Genomic DNA, 18,433 nt, shown 5'->3' on the forward strand with positions numbered 1-18,433 from the left:
CGTGGTTGAGGATGCTCCCACGGTGAGGGATGCTCCCACCGTGGTTGAGGATGCTCCCACCGTGGTTGAGGATGCTCCACCGTGGTTGAGGATGCTCCCACCGTGGTTGAGGATGCTCCCACCGTGGTTGAGGATGCTCCCACCGTGGTTGAGGATGCTCCCACCGTGGTTGAGGATGCTCCCACCATGCACGGTGGCCACCAGCCTCCCTCCAAGCCACATTTGCCGCTGCTGCTGCAGCACCAGGAGCCTGTGCTTCCCCCCACATTGATCCCATAGGATCCCATTGGGGCATCCCGAGACGAGCAGCACATTTCCACGCCATCCCCTCTCCTCCCTGCACTGCCACCCGGCGCGCTCCGGGCCGGCAGCCGGAGCCATCCGCACGTCCCATCCACACAATTCCTGATGAGCTGGAGCTGTTCTGCCAAGAAGCCGTCGTTTCCTGCTCCAACCTCCCCGTCCCTCTCCGGTGCCTTCCCGGCAGCGGGGCCCCCGCTTCCTCCGGGCCCTGGCAGCAGGAATTGCCCGCCCGGTGCGGCCGCTCTTATCTCCTGCCCGCAGCCATCACCTCCCTGCGGCGGGAGGAGCCAGCGGGAGAGCGCTCGGAGCCGGGGTTGTGGAGCCCCCCTCCAGAGCCGGAGCTGTCCCAGGACCCCCATCATGGGCAACTGCATCCCGGTGGTGAGTGCGTTGCGGCTCCATGGGTTTATCCCGGCTTGCTGGATGCGGGAGGAGGAGCAGCAGGGACGGGCTCCCCGCAGCGTGGCCCTCGCTGATAAGTCCCTGCCCGGCTCCCGTGGCACCAAGTGGGGGCACATCGGGATCCATCCCAGCCCGTCTCATCCGCAGAGCCCCAGCCTCCTGGAGAGCAGGAGTTCCCTGCTGGACCTGGTGGAGCTCATGGGCAACTTCTCCTCCTATGATGATGCTGATGATGATGGCAATGAGACCTCTCTGGACTACGGGGCCGCGCCGTGCCATAACCAATACTGCTCCGTCTTCCAGCGTGTGGCTCCCCCGTTCCTGGCTCTCACCAGCGCCATGGCCGTGCTGGGCACCGCGGCGCTGCTGTTGGCACTGGCCAAGCGGCCCCAATGGTCACAGAGCCGGGCGCTGGTGTCACAGTTGGCCATGGGGACTGGGCTCTTGGCCGCGGTGCTGCCAGCCATGGCGCTGGGCATCGGGCAGGGGCTGGCGGCTGGGCACGGCGCTGTGCCGGCTCATGCACCTCCTCTGGTATTGGAGCCTCTTCGCCCAAGGGCTGCTGGTGGCCTCCGGCTCCTGCGGCCACTTCTGGTGCCGTTGGGATGCGCGGAGCCGCGCTTGGCCGTGGCCGTGTGGGCCCTGGCGCTGCTCTTGGCGACGCCAGGGGCTCTCACCAGCGGCACCACGGCGGTGCCGGAGCCAAGCTGCCTCCGGCGCAGCGTGGACCTCGTGTCCCCAGTGAACCTCCTGCACCTCGGCCTCTGCCTCTGCCTCTTCCTGCTGCTGCCGGTGGCAGTGCCCACGGCCGCGCGGCTGTGCCCACGGTGGAGGGCGCAATGGGTGCCGGACCTGGCCGCGAGCTGGGTGTTCCTGGCGCTGTGGGTGCCGCACGGTGCGGCGCTGGCCATGGAGCTGCTCCTGCACAGCCGGGTCCTGCCGCAGACCTGCAGCACCTTCCAGCACTTTGACTACGTGCTGGGGCTGAGCGAGGCGCTGGGGCTGCTGCACTGCTGGATGGGACCCGCCGCGCTGCTGCTGGCTGCCCTGGCTCTGCCGCGCTGGCACCGGCCCCTCGCCCCACAGCATCGCTCCTGCCCATAAGCAACGCTCCCCCCAGGCCTTGGGGAGCTGCTGCATCCCAGCCTTGGTGCCCACCTCCATCCCCTTCCCCACTGCTTGGGGATGGCCGCCTCCATTCGCTCCATAGGCATCGCCCTGGGGTGCCTCAAGCATCTCCCCAAGGCTTCAGGGGCACCCATGGGGAGGGTTCAATGCAAAGTGATGGGGGGTGGGGGGGGGGTGTCCTTCTTTCCTGACAAGTTGGGGTGAGCCCCATGCTGGGAATTGCATCCAATATATACGTGTGCTGGAGGCGCTGCCAAGCTCAGTGAATGACCGGGGCTGGGGGCACCGGGGGTGACATTCGCCTCTGGAATGCTGAAGGACGGGAAGCAGGAGGCGTGTGCTGCTTAAAGGAGCAGGAAAAGCTCATCATGGAGTTCCATGGCCATAATGAAGGTCATACCCAGCGCTGGCCCGGAGCCCATGCGGAGCAGCCACGTGCTGTCACAAGGCACATGGAATGGGAGCGGATGGAGAGCTCGGGGGGGGGGGGGGGGGGGTCTTCTGGTGCCGATGGCTCCAGCCTTGGGCTCCATCCCTTTGTCCCTGGGGATAGGATGGGAGGGTGGAGGTGAAGCCCCCCAGGGCACAGCTCCAGGGCTGCCCCGTGCAGGCGGGTGACCCAGGGCCCTGTGACGGCGTGAAATTGCTCCTCCTGGAATGGGCTTGGGATTGGGGGGGGGATGAAATTCCCCTCCCACCCTTCCAGCCCATAAACCCGGCGGCTCCCGGTGCAACCACAGCAGCCGGGACCATGGCACCGCTGCGGCTCTGGCTCAGCGTCCTGGCCGGGCTCCTGGGGACCGGGGCACAGGAAGGTAGGGACGATGCTGGGGATGGGGTCAGGCAGGACCAGCGGGGATGAAGGATGCTGGAGCCGGCTGGGATCAGCAGAGGGGATGTCAGGGATGCGGTGCCCAGGGGTGGCTGGAGGAAGGCTCGGAGGGGACCACATCCCCTTGTTGTGTGTGTGTGTGTGTCCCAGACCTGTACCGCAAGGTGTTTGTGTTCCGGAACGACCCCAGCGATGCCTACGTGGTGCTGCAGGTGAAGCCAGAGCAGCCGCTGCTCAACTTCACCGTGTGCCTACGCTCCTACACCGACCTCACGCGGCCCCACAGCCTCTTCTCCTACGCCACCAAGGCGCAGGACAACGAGATCCTCCTCTTCAAGCCCAAACCGGGCGAGTACCGCTTCTACGTCGGCGGCAAGTTCGTCACCTTCCGCATCCCCGAGAGCCGCGGCGACTGGGAGCACGTCTGCGCCGGCTGGGAATCGGGCACCGGCATGGCCGAGTTCTGGCTGGATGGGAAGCCCTGGCCACGCAAGGGGCTCCAGCGGGGCTATGCGGTGGGGCCGGAGGCGGTCGTGCTGCTGGGGCAGGAGCAGGATGCCTTCGGGGGGGGGTTTGATGTCTACAACTCCTTCTCGGGCGAGCTGGCCGATGTGTACCTGTGGGACACGGTGCTGAGCCCCGACAGGATGCGGGCGGCCTTCCAGTCCTGCGCCTGCCGCCGGCGCTGCTGGCCTGGAGCAGCCTCAGCTACAGCATCAAGGGGGATGTGGTGGTGAAGCCGCGGCTCCGGGCGGCGCTGGGGGCCTGAGGCGCTGGGATGGAGCGGTCCCAAACCCCCCTGTGTCCCAGTCCCAGCACCCCCTCGCCTCTGCAACCACCGGGAGGGAGCATCTGCGTGGTACAGCCATGGAGATCCGGGTGGGATGGAGATGGGAGCTCTGTTGGGAAGGAGGTGGGAGCTCTGTCGGGATGGAGATGGGAGCTCTGTCGGGATGGAGATGGGAGCTCTGTTGGGATGGAGATGGGAGCTCTGTCGGGACGGAGATGGGAGCTCTGTTGGGAAGGAGGTGGGAGCTCTGTTGGACGGAGATGGGAGCTCTGTTGGGAAGGAGATGGGAGCTCTGTTGGGATGGAGATGGGAGCTCTGTTGGGACGTATATGGGAGTTCTGCTGGGACGGAGACGGGAGCTCTGTTGGGACGGAGACGGGAGCTCTGTTGGGATGGAGGACGGGAGGTCTGCTGGGACGGAGACGGCAGCTCTGTCAGCACGGAGATGGGAGCTCTGTCGGGACGGAGATGGGAGCTCTGTCGGGACGGAGATGGGAGCTCTGTCGGGACGGAGATGGGAGCTCTGTCGGGACGGAGATGGGAGCTCTGTCAGCACGGAGATTGGAGCTCTGTCAGCACGGAGATGGGAGCTCTGTCAGCACGGAGATGGGAGCTCTGTCAGCACGGAGATGGGAAGCTCCGCTTGGGCTCCACCGACTCCAGCGCTCCCCCCCCCACCCCGGACCCACGGACCCGGTTACAGATCCCGACCCCATCCCGATGCATCCCGGTGGCCGCAGGGGCTGCGTCCCCCATTCCCTGCTGTACCCCCCCCTCCCCGGTGTCTCATCAATAACAAACGGGTTAGCAGTGATCGGTATCCCCCGGTATTCCCGGGGGGGGCAGCCCCGTGTCCCAGCGCCCGCCGCGGCCCCACCGCCGCTTCCCCCCCCGGCCCGCTCCGCTCCGCTCCATTGCCGCTGCTCTCGGAGCCGCTCCCCGGCCCCGCTCCGCCGCCGCCGCCGCCGCCGCCGCCGCCGCTGCTCTCTCCGGTAACTGCGGAGCGGGGCCACGGACCCGGTTCTGCCCCCGGAGCTCCGCGGGACGCGGCCGGGACAAGGCCGCGGGGCCGGGCCTGGCGCTGCGGCCTAACGGGAGCTCGGGGCGGGGCCGGGAGCTCGGGGCTGGGGGGGGGAGGCCACGGTCTATGGGGAGGTACCGGGGGGCCTGTGGGTCCCGGAGGTCTGCGTGGGGCCTTGGGGGTCTGGTTGAGGGGTCTGGGGCGTCTGGGTGGGGGTCCGGGGGGTCTGTTATGGGGTATGGTTGGGGGTCCAGAGGCCTGGGCTGGGGTTCCAGGGGTCAGGTTGAGGGGCCCAGGGGTCTGGTTTGGGGTCCCAGAGGCCTGGTTGGGAGTCCCAGGGGCCTGTTATGTGGTCCAGGGGCCTGGTTTGGGGTCCTAGGTGCCTGGTTTGGGGTCCTAGGGGTCTGGTTTGGGGTCCCAGGGGCCTGTTATGGGGTCCAGGGCCTGGTATGGGGTCCCAGGGGCTTGTTACGGGGTCCAGGGGCCTGGTTTGGGGTCCCAGGGGCTTGTTATGGGGTCCAGGGGCCTGGTTTAGGGTCCTAGGGGTCTGGTTGGGGTCCCAGGGGCCTGTTATGGGTCCAGGGTCTGGTTTGGGGTCCCAGGGGTCTGTTAGGGGTCCAGGGGCCTGGATTGGGGTCCCAGGGGCTTGTTATGGGGCCCAGGGCCTGGTTTGGGGTCTAGGGGTCTGGTTGGGGTCCTAGGGGCTTGTTATGGGGTCCAGGGGCCTGGTTTGGGGGTCCCAGGGGCTTGTTATGGTGTCCAGGGGCCTGTTGGGGTTCTAGGGGTCTGGTTTGGGGTCCTAGGGGCCTGTTATGGGGTCCAGGGGCCTGGTTTGGGGTCCCAGGGGCCTGGTATGGGGTCCCAGGGGCCTGGTTTGGGGTCCCAGAGGCCTGTTATGGGGTCCAGGGGCCTGGTTTGGGGTTCTAGGGGTCTGGTTTGGGGTCCTAGGGGTCTGTTTGGGGTCCCAGGGCCTGTTATGGGGTCCAGGGGCCTGGTTTGGGGTCCCAGGGGCTTGTTATGGGGTCCAGGGGCCTGGTTTGGGGTCCCAGGGGCTTGTTATGTGTCCAGGGGCCTGGTTTGGGGTCCCAGGGGCTTGTTATGGGTTCCAGGGCCTGTTTTCGGGTCCTAGGGGTCTGGTTTGGGGTCCCAGGGGCCTGTTATGGGGTCCGAGGGGCTTGTTATGGGGTCCAGGGGCCTGGTTTGGGGTCCCAGGGGTCTGGTTTGGGGTCCCAGCGGCCTGTTATGGGTTCAAGGGGTTTGGTATGGGCTCCAGGGTCCTGGTTTGGGGTCCGAGGGGCTTGTTATGGGGTCCAGGGGCCTGGTTTAGGGTCCTAGGGGTCTGGTTTGGGTCCCAGGGGCTTGTTATGGGGTCCAGGGGCCTGGTTTAGGGTCCTAGGGGTCTGGGTTGGGGGTCCCAGGGGCCTGTTATGGGGTCCGAGGGCTTGTTATGCGGTCCAGGAGCCTGTTTTGGGGTCCCAGGGTCTTTTTTGGGTCCCAGGGCCCGCTTGGGGGTCCCAGGGGCCTGGTTTGGGGTCCCCAGGGGTCTGGTTGGGGGTCTTTGGGGGTCTGACTGAGAGTTCTGTGGGTCTGGTTGGGGTCCCAGGGGTCTGGTTGGGGGTCCCAGGGGTCTGACTGGGGGCCTGCGGATCTGCCCAAAGTCTGCCTGGCGCTCCCTTCAGTTCCCTGGGTCTGACTGAGGGCTCGGGGGGCAGGGGGGGGGCTCTGTTGTGGGTCCCAGGGCTGTGGCCCCAAGGAGCGCCCCATTCCCTGTCCCCACGGCGATGGGGAGCAGGAGCCGCCCAACTTTCGTGGGTGTCGTGGGGCCGGCTGGCGGGGCTGGCCATGCCGCGGGAGCCGGCGCACTACGAGTTCCTGCTGCGCCAGGGCGTGCGGCACTGGTGTCGCTGACCGAGCGGGACCCCCCGCACCACGGCACCTGCCCCGGCATCCGCCTGCACCGGCTCCGCGTGCCCGACTTCACCCCTCCGACGCCGGCGCAGATCCGGACCTTCCTGCGCCTGGTCGAGGTGGCCAATGCCCGCGGGGAGGTAACGGTGGGGACAGCACCGGGGGGGGGGGTGGTGGCACCGGAGGCAACGCCGAGGCTGACGGCGCGGTGCCGGCACGCAGGCGGTGGCCGTGCACTGCATGCTGGGGCACGGCCGCACCGGTACCATGCTGGCGTGCTACGTGGCCGAGGAACGGCAGCTGGAGGGTGCCGATGCCATCCGGGAGATCCGGCGCCTGCGGCCCGGCTCCATCGAGACGCGGGAGCAGGAGGAAGCGTGATCCGGTTCTGCCAGCGCCGTGGGTAGGTGCTGCCAGCCCCGAGCTGCGGCTCCCAATTGCCCAGCGCTCCAATGGGATCTTCCCATCACAGCGCTGGGGAGGACAATACCGGAGCCGTGAGCGGCCGCCACCGGAGCAGCGCCCCGAATCATGGAAGGGTCTTTCCCAGCTTCCGATGCCTCCTCCTGCATTAAAGGACTCTCCTGTGGCTCCTCTCCAGGTCTGTCCATGCGGAAGCGGCGGCTCTGCCGGGATCCTGCCCGGCACCGGCCTCACCACAGGGGCCATCGCAGGCCGTTGATGCTTAAAGTGTAGCTTAGACGAATTTAGGCATCTCCATCCCAAAGTCCGATCCTGGAAATCTCCTCTCAGCCGCTCCTAAACCTTGGTGCCATTTAAATCCCAAGTGCAAGAGGTGTCACCGGCCCCGTCCTCGGGCACGCGGCACATGGCCCGGGAACGCCAGCAACCAGCCCTGGGGCAGCCTGGGGGGGCACCGGGACCCCCATAGAGTGCCTTGAAGCACCCAAACGTCACCACCTCCCTGCAGGAAGCCGAGTTCCATGGGCGATGCCCATGGCTCCATGGGCTGTGCCGCTGCACCGGGATGTGGGGCTGGATGGGGGGAGCTTGGCTCTGCCTGGCCCCATTCCCTGGGGAATGAGGGGCTGGGAGGGGGGGGGTGTCCCAGCAGAGCACGGGGGGGGACAATGGGGATGATGGGGACAAGGGGCCAGCACCGTGCCCTAAGCCCGCGGCAGCCGCCGGGCTCACATGGGCCCGGGAGAGGCCGGAAAGCAGCTTAAGCGCAGAATTATTTCCTTTAACTCCTCTTACTTTAGCGCTGTCCTCAAGAGTCTCCAGGCTCAGGGGGCCAGGCCGGGCCGGGCCAGGGGGCACCGGGGACCCCCCTGCCCCAGGGAACACGGGGAGGGGGGGGGGGGGTCGGGATGGGGGCTCTGCCCCAGCCCCCCCTGGCTCCGTGCTCTGGTGCTGCCGCACACGGCCTGAGCACAGAGCTCGATGCCGGCTCCTCAATGGCACCAGGGGTGGTCCCTTCCCGGTCAGCCCCGGTGCCGCGAGGGCACCCGGAGCCCCCGGCCTGGCGGGCAGCCCAGCTCCGGCTCAGCGCGGCGCAGAGGGGGGGGACACAGCTCCGGTGGCCGTCTCTGTGCCAGGGACATGTTTAGGATGGGATTAGAGCAGGGGCATGGCAGCGCTCACGGGGTGCCCTGGGCCCCTACACGTGTGCGGCCGGGCACGGCACGGCACGGCATGGCACATCATGGCTCTGCAGGGTGTTATATGGTGCAGCATGGCAGGGAAGAGCTTGGTATGCGTGGCGTGGTGTGGTGTGGTACAGCAGGAAAGTCTCAGCAGGGCATGGCAAAGAATGGCACAGCTTGGCATGGCACACAGGGCACGATAACCCAGCGTGGCACGGTGTGGTACGGCAGGGAAGGGTTTGGCAGGGCGAGGCGTGGAATGGCAAGGCTTGGCTTGGCATGGCTGAGTGTGGCACAGCACGGCATTGCTTAGCATGGTGCCAATGCAGTGCAGTGGGTAAGAGCTGGGCATGGCTTGGCTTGGGATGGCACAGCACAGCCTGGGATAGCCTGGCATGGCTTGGGATAGCCTGGCATGGCTTGGGATAGCACAGCACGGCCTGGGATAGCCTGGCATGGCTTGGGATAGCCTGGCATGGCTTAGGATGGCACAGCATGGCCTGGGATAGCCTGGCATGTGTTGGGATAGCCTGGCATGGCCTGGGATAGCCTGGCATGGCTTGGGATAGCCTGGCATGGCTTGGGATGGCACAGCACGGCCTGGGATAGCCTGGCATGGCTTGGGATAGCCTGGCATGGCTTGGGATACCCTGGCATGGCTTGGGATAGCCTGGCATGGCTTGGGATAGCCTGGCATGGCTTGAGATAGCCTGGCATGGCCTGGGATAGCCTGGCATGTCTTGGGATAGCCTGGCACGGCTTGAGATAGCCTGGCATGGCCTGGGATAGCCTGGCATGGCTTGGGATAGCCTGGCACGGCTTGAGATAGCCTGGCATGGCCTGGGATAGCCTGGCATGGCTTGGGACAGCCTGGCATGGCCTGGGATAGCCTGGCACGGCTTGAGATAGCCTGGCATGGCCTGGGATAGCCTGGCACGGCTTGGGACAGCCTGGCACGGCCCGAGCCTCTGCCCGGGGTCTCCGCCGTAGCCCCCAGTGCCCTCCGAGCGCTGCCCATGTGCCCCGGTGGCCGAACTACATCTCCCAGCAGCCCCCGCGGCTCCCACCTCCCCGCCCCGCCATTGGCTGCTTCGGGGAGCGCCAGGCTCAGGCCTACCGATTGGCTGTCGCCGTGGCAACGGGCGGGGGGGAGGCGTGGCTTAGGCCGGCCCCTCCCGGCGCCGCGGGTTTGTTTGCGGCGGCGGCGGCCGGAGCACGGGGAGAGCCGAGCAGGGCCGAGGGGAGCCGAACCGAGCCCAGCGGGGACCGAACGGAGCCGAGCGGGGCCGGGCATGAGGAGCGGCGGGCGGCGGGACCGGCAGCGCCCCCCGCCCGGGGCCGGTTCTTCGCGGGGAGCCCGGCGGAGCCTCCGGTGAGCGGCTGCCGGCCCCCGGCGACCCGCGGGGACCTGGGCTATGCGGTGGTGGCTGCGCGCCGCCGTCCTCAGCCTCATCGCCGGCGCCGACGGTAAGAGACCGGCACCGGGCCCGGCACCGGGACTGGGGGCAGCGCACGTGGTTCCGCTGGCGGGGCTCATCCCTCGCCTTGTCCCCGCAGGCACCGGGCAGAACGAGCCCCGGTCCGTGGTGGGGCGGGTCGGGCAGAGCACGGTGCTGAGCTGCGGCCTCCCGGGAGCCCTCGAGAACCGGCCCCCGCTTTACGTGATCGAGTGGGTCCGGTTCGGCTTCGTCCTCCCCATCTTCATCAAGTTCGGGCTCTACTCCCCCCGCGTGGACCCGGAGTACGTCGGTAAGTCCCGGAGTGGGGGGGTGCGGTTGTGGGGTCCCCACTTTTGGGGCTGCTGCTGCCGTTGGACCCCATCACGATGCTGCCTCCGGCTCCGGGATGTATTGGGGTGACCAAAGGGGTCCCCACTGCAGAGCAGGGTCTCCTTGGGGTGCAGCAGCCCCGGGGATGCCCGGAGCAGGGGGATGTGGGTACCGGGATGCAGGGTGGGAGCAGCTCCATGGGCAGGTCCCATCACCTCCTGCTTGGCAACCCCAAACCGGCCCGGCTGTCCCGTCCGGTTTGTTGTGCTGGGCACGGTGGGATGCTGCCGCCGGAAGGCTGATCCTGGGAATGGGATTTTGGTGAAGGAACTAATGGGAGTAAAGCTGCTCCGGGGCAGGGCTGCGCGGCGTGGGAGGGGGATCTGCTCCTGGATATACTGGGATATACCGGGTATTTACAGCAGAGCTTGAGGGATCCCTGCGAGCATGGAGGTAAAGGCAAAGAGCATCCCTTGAGGAGTGGGGAGGGCTGCACCGACCTCTTCTGCATGGGGAGGGCTGGATGGTGCCCGCTTGGGAGCCTTTAATCCCAAATCACTGCGGTTCCAGCCAGCCATGGGCAGAGGAGATGAATTTTGGGGTCTCTCCCCCTTTGCTTCTGTGCTGGCTCCGTGGGACCGGTGGTGATGGCAGTGAGCACAAGGCACTGGTTTTACCAGATACCTGGGCCAGGCTGCTGATACCTGAGCCTGGCACCGGGGCCCCTCGGCTGCAGGAGCTCCGGTTACCGACACAGCCCGCATGGGGGAAGGGGCTGGTGGCTGTAATGAGGCCGAGCTGGTGGCAGGGGGGCTGCCGGCTGTCACCATGGCATCGGGGCGGCTTGTTCCCAATCCCCTGCAGGGCTGGGAAGGGATGGAGGGGCAGGGGGGCAGCCCCTGCTCTCCCCCCACCCCCCCGTGTCCCTCGAGGGGCGATTGGGAGCACCAGTTGAGCTGCCACCAGCCCCATGAGAGCCTTGGGGTCGCTCGGGGGACCGGATGCTCCTTGTCCCCGTCTGTCCGCATCCATCGGACGCCCCATCCCGGTGGCTGCAGCCCCCTTTGTGTCCCTCTGAATGACGGTTGCCAGGCGCTGGGGGATGGTTTTGTTATCGCAAGGGGGTGGAAGAGGAGGAGGAGGGGGCTGGGGCCGGCTCGGGGGGATTAGAGGAGGCTGGGGCACATCCCCTGGGCCCTTCCAAAGGGACCTTTGTTCCCGAGCCGGCAGCTGCAGGCAGGGATGGGGATTCCCGGCGCTTCCCAGCGTTCACACGGGAACCCCCTCGTCCCACCGGGATTCTGCTGCTGCTCCTGGGCGAGGTTTTCCCGGGGCTTTGCTTTGTGCTGGGAGCGAGGGATGGCACCAGCAGTACCCAGACCCGTTCGGCCCCACACCTCGTGGAGCTGCCCATGGGGAGATGTGGCCGGAGGGAGCTCCAGGAGCCACTGGCATGGGTTCACGTGTTCTATGATCCCGTGTGGGATCCCATGTGTGATGATCCCGTGTGTGATCCCGTACCCAAACCAGCCTGCCTGGCTCTCCTTCTCCTCCTCCTCACTGCGCTCACTGGGCAGGGCGCAGCCTCCCATAGCCCAGCCTGGGCTCCGGTGGCTCCTGGACCAAACGACGGCACCAAACCGGGTTGAGCCAACAGTGGGATTCGGCAGAACTCCCTTTGGGAAGCTGCTGGTCCCGGGAAGCTCTGGGATGTCACTGGGAAGCTCTGGGATGGCAGCAGGAGCATCACGGGCCCAAAGAGCAATGACCCACAGGGCACTAAACGCACCTCCCCAGCCCGGAGCCGTGGTCTGGGTTGGGGGTCACATAGCCCTTGGGGTGCTGGGGGCCGGGGTGCTGGGTGCACCCCAACTGCAGCTGAGCCAATTGCCCGCTGCCGCCTGAGCCGATTAGGGCTCTGATAATAGCGCAGGGGATTAGAGCCGCGCTCGCCGCCGCTCTGCGCCCTTCTCCTCCTCCTCATCGCAGGGGCTGTGGGGCTGCATGGGCCCCATGGCCGGGGAGAGCCCCCCCATTATTGCCACCACCACATCCCCTAAGGGGGTCCGTGGTGCTCATCCCTTTGCCGGGCTGGGGGGACCGGTGATGCGGGGGCTCCCCAATGAGGCCACCCTAGGGTGGGCAAAGCCATGGCCGCATCCTCTCCCTGGAGCCCTAAACCTCGGTGTGACCGAGTTCCGTGGCCATTCCCCGGCTCCGGCAGCACCAGGAGGACCCCGCGGGGCACTGGGTGCAATGAGGGGGGGGGTACCCCGGTGGTGCCGGCGTCCCTGTGACGGTCACTCCGTGCCCCCAGGTCGCGTGCGGATCGAGGAAGGCGCCTCGCTGCGCATCGACCTCCTGCGCGCCGAGGACCAGGGCTGGTACGAGTGCCGCGTGCTCTTCCTCGACCGGCACAGCACCGACGCCGACTTCCAGAACGGCACCTGGGTCCACCTCACCGTCACCGGTAACCGGGACATCCCCCCCACCCCACCTCCGACCCCGCATCCAGGGCTTGCATCCGCCGGGGGTCAGGGTCTGGCTTTGGCTTTGTCTTTGCAGCTCCCCCCACGTTCCTGGAGACCCCCCCGGCGCTGGTGGAGGTGCGGGACCGGGATGCGCTGAGCCTGACCTGCACGGCCGTCGGCAACCCCCAGCCCGTTGTCAGCTGGAAGAGGAGCGACCTCCCCATCCGGAGCGGGGCCGCGGTGCAGGTTTGGCCACGACCACCACTGCGATCCCATAGGGGGCAAAGGGACACCCGTGGCACCGTTGTTCCTGTCACCAGGTGAGGAACGGGACGCTGAGCATCGCCGTGGTGGAGCGCGCCAGCGCGGGCGCCTACACGTGCCACGCGTCCAGCAAGGAGGGCACCATCACCCACACCACCCGTGTGCTCGTGCAGGGTAAGAGCAGGGGCCACCCCGGCGCACGTAGGGGTTGGGTTTGGGGTCGATGCGATGGGGCTTTGAGAGCAGCCGGGGCTACCCCGTATCCGCAGCCCTCACTGCCCGCTCTGTGCCGTGCTCAGGGCCGCCCGTCATCGTGGTGCCACCCCAGAACATCACCGTCAACGTCTCCCAAGATGCTTTCCTGGCGTGCCAGGCGGAGGCGTACCCGGGAAACCTCACCTACACCTGGTTCCAGGGCAGCACCAACGTCTTCCACCTCAGGTACCGCGGGGCTGGCACCGAGGGGCTGGAGCTGAGCGTGGTGGGGAGGAGCTCACTCATCTCCTCCCTGTCCCCTGCAGCCAGCTCCAGGCTCGGGTCCGTGTCCTGGTGGACGGAAGCCTCCTGCTCCAGCAAACGACCCCGGATGATGCTGGGAAGTACACCTGCACCCCCAGCAATGGGCTCTGGAAGCCACCTTCCGCCTCGGCCTTCGTCACGGTGCTATGTAAGAGCCCTCAGGAGCCCCAGGCTGTCACCAGCCCCTACAGGGACCCCGGCTCCTGCTGCCCTCCTGCAGGTGCTGGTACCCCCCTTTGTCCCCACAGATCCAGCACAGGTGACCACAATGCTCCCAGAGACCCACTTACCCAAAGGGATGCGGGGAGTGATCCGCTGCCCATCCCGAGCCAACCCCCCGCTGCTCTCGGTCAGCTGGACCAGGGATGGGCGCCCGCTGGAGCTGGACAAGGTACCACCACCACTGCCACCATCCTGCTTCCCCCCCTGCAGCCCCTCATCCTGACCCCACATCCCACCTCTTCCCAGCTCCCCGGCTGGTCCATGCGACCCGATGGCTCCATCGTCATCGCGACGGGCAACGACGATGCTCTGGGGCTGTACACGTGTACCCCCTACAACAGCTACGGCACCGCCGGTGCCTCCCGGCCCACCCGTGTCCTGCTCAAGGTGAGCCCAGGCTGCTCCCACCCTGCCCCGGTGCGATGGGTGCCTTTGTGCATCCACACTGGGTTCATCCCTGTCCTCCAGGACCCCCCTGCCTTCACGGTGCGCCCCAAGGAGGAATACTTCCAGGAGGTGGGCCGGGAGCTGGTGATCCCGTGTGCAGCCCATGGTGATCCCTCACCCACCATCACATGGATGAAGGTAGGAGCTGCTGCTCTGGGGAGCCAACCAAGACCTCCTGGGTGATGGATGTTGCTTTTGGCCTCTGGGGCATCCCCGTCCCTGCAATCCAATATCCCTGCACCTGAGTCCCTGCATCCCAGTCCATCCAGGAGAAGGGACTCAGGGCTCTTTCCCTGTGTTGCCCTGAGGGTCCCAACCCGCCCCTCAGCTCCTAGAGCAGCCCCCGTGCTGGTGGTGGCCCCCACGAGCCCCTCGCTGCTCTGCCCTGCAGGTTGGCAGCGCAGGGAAGAAGAGCTGGGGCAGTGCCCGGGTGGATGGGAACAGCAGCCTCGTGTTCCAGCCCCTGGGCAAGGAGCAGCACGGGCTCTGGGAGTGTGCAGCCACCAGCGCCGTGGCCACCGTCACCGCCGTCACCTCCGTCCACGTGCTGGGTGAGTGCCTGGTGCTGGGGTGGCCCCAAGCATCCCCCCTCCAACTCCCTGTGTGCCACATTTCTGCTCCCCCAACACCTCCCCAGGCACCAGCCCTCACGCTGTCACCAACGTCTCCGTGCTCCCGCTCCCGCTGGCTGCCAACGTCTCCTGGGAGCCTGGCTTTGATGGAGGCTACTTCCAGAGGTTCAGCGTGTGGTACACGCCGCTGTGAGTGCCCACGGGCAGAGCCCCTGCCCGCCGCTCCCGGCCCCACACCACCCCTGTGCTCATGGGCCCCACATCCCTGCAGGGTGAAGCACCCGCCCCGCGCTCATCACGACTGGCTGGCGCTCTCGGTGCCGCCGGGGGCTCAGCACCTCTTGGTGGAGAACCTGCAGCCAGACACGAGCTACCAGTTCAGTGTCCTGGCCCAGAACAAGCTGGGCAGCGGCCCCTTCAGCCAGATCATCACCTCCATGCCCAGGGGTGAGATGGGGCTCCCCAAAACACACCCCCCCCCCCCCCATAGAACCCTGGACCACCCCCCCGCAGCGCTGCTCCTGTTATCCCAGCATCCCCATTCTCCACAGGCTTCCCAGTGACCACAGTGCCTCCGGAGCCGCCGGCCGTGACCGTGCCCGTGCTCCTGTCCCCACCGCGGGCGCTGAGCGCCAACGCCACGGCGCGGGGGGTGCTGCTGCGCTGGGAGCCGCCGGCGCGGCGCTCCCCGGCGCTCAGCGGGTACGCGCTGGAGCTGCGGCAGGACCGCGGCGCGTGGGAAGTGCTGGATCGCTCCATCCCCAGCACGAAGACCCAGGTCCTGGTGCCGGGACTCATCAAGGTGGGGATGGCACCGAGTGCTCCTGCAGGTGGGGCGGCTGGAGAGGCACGGGGATGGTGCCAGCGTGCGGCTCCTGCCCCTCTGCTCCCCACAGGACGCCTTCTATGAGTTCCGACTGGTGGCCTTTGCTGGCAGCTACATCAGCGATCCCAGCAACACGGTGAACGTCTCCACAGCAGGTAAGGCCGGGGCTGCCTTGGGGACAGAGCTCAAAGGGGTCAAGTGCACAGTGCGGTCCAGGATTGTCCCCAAAGCATCCCCAAAAGCCAGCGCTGGGCGCTCACCATCTCTAGACATGGACCAGTTTGTGGGAGAGCTCCGTGCAGAGCATCCCTGCTCCTGGTGCCTGGCACGGCTGCAGAGCTGAGGCTTTGCCGCGGTCCCTGCGGTGATGGGTGCCTGTTCCGTGGGTACCCACCCCGGTGCCACTGTGTCCCGTTGGCGCAGGCATGGAGGTGTACCCATCCCGCACGCAGCTGCCCGGGCTCCTGCCGCAGCCGGTGCTGGCCGGGGTCATCGGTGGGATCTGCTTCCTCAGCGTGGCCGTCATCTTCAGCACCGTGGCCGCCTGCATCATGAACCGGCGCCGCGCCGCGCGCAGCCGCAAGCGCAGGCAGGGTAGGAACCGGGGCCGGGACCCCGTGGGCCAGGGCTGGGGGGAGTGGTGGGGGTGTCTTACTGGGGCCATTTCCTCCTCATCGCTTGTGTGGTGCTCGCTGTGTGATCCCTTTGTGTTCTCATGGCCTTCCAGATCCACCACTCGTCTTCTCCCCCAGCAAGAAGCTTCCACCTCCACAGTAAGTCACATCCCATCACTGCATCCCCGTCGTGTCCCGTCGCTGCATCCCCGTCGTGTCCCGTCACTGCATCCCCGTCGTGTCCCGTCGCTGCATCCCCGTCGTGTCCCGTCACTGCATCCCCGTCGTGTCCCGTCACTGCATCCCCGTCGTGTCCCTGCTGCTGCATCCCTGTCCTGTCCCTGCTGCTCCCCATCACTCACTCACCGCAGTTTGGGGCTCTGGGGTTGGGATGCTCTGGGTTCCAGCTCCCTCCCCTGTTTTTTTTTGGTGAAAGAAGGATCAGAAAGCCCAGGAGCAGGGATTTAGTGCCAGGGAATGGCACAGACTCTCCCAGGGAGCAACCGGAGTAGCCTGGAGCTGAGCCATGGGCGCTGCAGCGGCTCCTTTCTCCCTTCCAGCAATTCTCATGGCTCTGCTAGCCCCGACAGCACCATGAAGCTGAAGCTGCAGCCGTCTCCCTACCGGAGCCTGCACCGGACGCTGCTGTGGGGCGAGAAGGCCGGTACCAGCCTGGGCCTGAGCATCGCGGGGTCCCGGTACAGCGCGGACGATGGCAGCGCCGGGGAGCACGTGCCCCTGGAGCGGATCCGGCGCGGCCCCGACGGCCGCTTCGTGGTGGAACCGGAGCCCCCGGTGCCGCAGCCTGAGCCCTGCCTGCAGTTGCCCCGTGAGGAAGAGGAGGAGGATGAAGATGAGGAGGAGGAGCCCATCTGGCGCAAGGGGGTCTCGCTGCGCCCCCGGCCCGCGGGGCAGCCCCCCCGGGGCTCCTGGACCAGCCGCCGGGGCCGGTACTTTGGCTACGGCAGCAGCAGCAGCCCCGTGTGCGGCTCCGCCGCCGCCGCTGCCTTGTGCATCATCGACGTGAGCCCCGTGGCCTCCGCCACCACTTTGCCTTACGGCACCGCTGAGGCGCCGCACCCTGGCCCCGGCAGCGCCCTGTGGGACTCGCTGCCCCTCGAGGGCTCCCCACGGCCCCCCCCCAGCCCCGCTGTGCCCCCCAGCCCGCAGCCCCCCGCCCGCAGCAGCATCCTCCAGTTCCTGAGCCTGCCCTTCTTCAAGGAGATGTGCGTCGACGGCGACGAGCCGCCGGAGCCCAGCACCCCCACACCGGAGCCCCCCACCAGGACCCCACCGGGGACGCAGGGCTCCCCGCAGCACGTGGGGCGGACGCTGTGCCCGGACTGCATTGACCCATGTGCCAAAGCCACCACGTTCCTGGAGCCCCCCAGCCTCCCCCTGGGTCCCGCCAAGGCATCGCTGCCCGGCACCGCGGCCTGGCCCGGCAGCACCAGGACTGAGGCCGTGCCAGCGGCCAGCACGGCGCAGCCTAACTGGGCACCACCGGGCAAGGCACCGGATGCGCCGGCGCTGGAGAAGCTGGCGCGGGGCAGCCTGACGAGCCAGAGCAGCGGCCGCGGCAGCGCCTCCTTCCTGCGCCCACCGTCCTTGGGGGGCAACGGCCCCAGCACCCCCCCGGGTTGGAGCGGAACCGCTGCGGTGAGGATGGATCCGGCTCTCGGCAGCGCCGGGAAGAGGTGAGCCACGAGCAGGACACCGGCATGAACCGGTGCCGTGTCATGGCTTGGCCATGGGGTTAACCCTCTTGTGGTCCCCCTGCTCCATCCCCGCAGGAGGAACACGTCGGTGGATGAGAACTACGAGTGGGACGCGGAGTTCGTGCTGGAATCCGACATCCTGGAAGCGCTGCAGCTCTACCGCGGCGGGACCCCGGCCCGGCCCGGCTCCACCATCGCCCTGCGCGACCTGGAGCGGCAAAGTGAGTGTGAGCAGGGGGGTGATGGCGGCAGCACCCATGGGGCTCCCATCACCCCGGGGTGCTGACGGTGTCTGTGTGTGTGTGTGTGTCCCATCCCCACCCTGCAGAGCCCGGTGCCGCCGCCGGCTCCTCCCCGGTGAGCTCGGTGTCGGCGGAGGCGTTGGCAGCCGGTGCTGGCACCGTGTCCCGGCGGCGGAGGGATGGGGCCCGGCAGCGGCCGCAGGAGCAGCGCCCGGGCCCCCATGGGTGCTGCGGGGAGCGCGTGGAGCTGGCCACGCTGCTGTAGGGGACCCCCATGGAGGGTTAAAGGGGGGGGGGGAATAAAGAGATGTGAATGTAGCACCCAGTGTGTGGGGTGGAGGAGCAGAGACCCAGAGCCCCCCATGGCACCCAGAACCCCAATAGGGCCCCCACAGGGCACCCAGAGCCCTCCATCTCACCCAGACCCCCCAAGCCTCTCCAGGGTGCCCCGTGGCACCCAGAGCCCCAAAACACCCCCCCCTTCCGCCCCCGGCACCCAGACCTTCCCCAAGACCCCCTATGGCACCCAGAGACCCCCCAGAACTCTCTATGCCCCTTCCTCAGGCCACCCAGAGCCCCCCCAAGGGCATCCATAGCCCCCAAACTACCCCCTCCTGCTGCCACTTGTATCCCCCCCATCCTGCTGCATCCCCCCCTTCAGTGTTTGTCCCCCCTCCCCGGGGGTCTCTCATCCGGTGCCCCCCCTTCATCCCATTCCCCCCCGTCGCTCCCGTGCCCCCCCACCCCGTTCCTATTCCCTGCGGGCGGGGCGGGGCTA

At 67.6% G+C, this 18,433-nt stretch overlaps 4 protein-coding genes across 4 annotated transcripts; all 4 read left to right on the forward strand.

The window, feature by feature from the left end:
- Positions 1–500: 500 nt before the first annotated feature.
- Positions 501–2,474, forward strand: ACKR1 (atypical chemokine receptor 1 (Duffy blood group)). Its single transcript, XM_061444188.1, is given in 6 exon segments — positions 501–684; positions 853–1,191; positions 1,193–1,319; positions 1,322–1,755; positions 1,757–1,809; positions 2,444–2,474. Coding segments are annotated over 6 exon segments (1,005 nt in total). The 5' UTR covers positions 501–663.
- LOC133264241 (serum amyloid P-component-like) lies at positions 2,319–3,440 on the forward strand. Its single transcript, XM_061444185.1, has 2 exons — positions 2,319–2,648; positions 2,816–3,440. Exons 1-2 carry the CDS (start codon positions 2,585–2,587, stop codon positions 3,400–3,402), a joined length of 651 nt encoding a protein of 216 aa, XP_061300169.1. The 5' UTR covers positions 2,319–2,584; the 3' UTR covers positions 3,403–3,440.
- Positions 3,441–3,532: 92 nt separating this feature from the next.
- On the forward strand, positions 3,533–6,793 carry DUSP23 (dual specificity phosphatase 23). The gene is given in 5 exon segments (XM_061444189.1): positions 3,533–3,544; positions 6,215–6,281; positions 6,284–6,370; positions 6,373–6,524; positions 6,607–6,793. Coding segments are annotated over 5 exon segments (477 nt in total). The 3' UTR covers positions 6,766–6,793.
- Positions 6,794–9,268: 2,475 nt separating this feature from the next.
- IGSF9 (immunoglobulin superfamily member 9) lies at positions 9,269–17,973 on the forward strand. Its single transcript, XM_061444177.1, has 20 exons — positions 9,269–9,458; positions 9,549–9,740; positions 12,078–12,230; positions 12,326–12,477; positions 12,552–12,669; positions 12,795–12,936; positions 13,017–13,162; positions 13,263–13,405; positions 13,483–13,623; positions 13,705–13,821; positions 14,075–14,234; positions 14,321–14,444; positions 14,527–14,702; positions 14,807–15,057; positions 15,152–15,236; positions 15,505–15,675; positions 15,809–15,854; positions 16,256–17,392; positions 17,489–17,634; positions 17,742–17,973. Exons 1-20 carry the CDS (start codon positions 9,407–9,409, stop codon positions 17,918–17,920), a joined length of 3,831 nt encoding a protein of 1,276 aa, XP_061300161.1. The 5' UTR covers positions 9,269–9,406; the 3' UTR covers positions 17,921–17,973.
- Positions 17,974–18,433: the final 460 nt, after the last annotated feature.

The sequence above is a fragment of the Pezoporus flaviventris genome, unplaced genomic scaffold, assembly GCF_033815535.1.
Source record: "Pezoporus flaviventris isolate CSIRO_AGI_PZ_B2104156 unplaced genomic scaffold, CSIRO_AGI_Pfla_v1 ptg000721l, whole genome shotgun sequence".
NCBI classification, from domain to species: domain Eukaryota; kingdom Metazoa; phylum Chordata; class Aves; order Psittaciformes; family Psittacidae; genus Pezoporus; species Pezoporus flaviventris.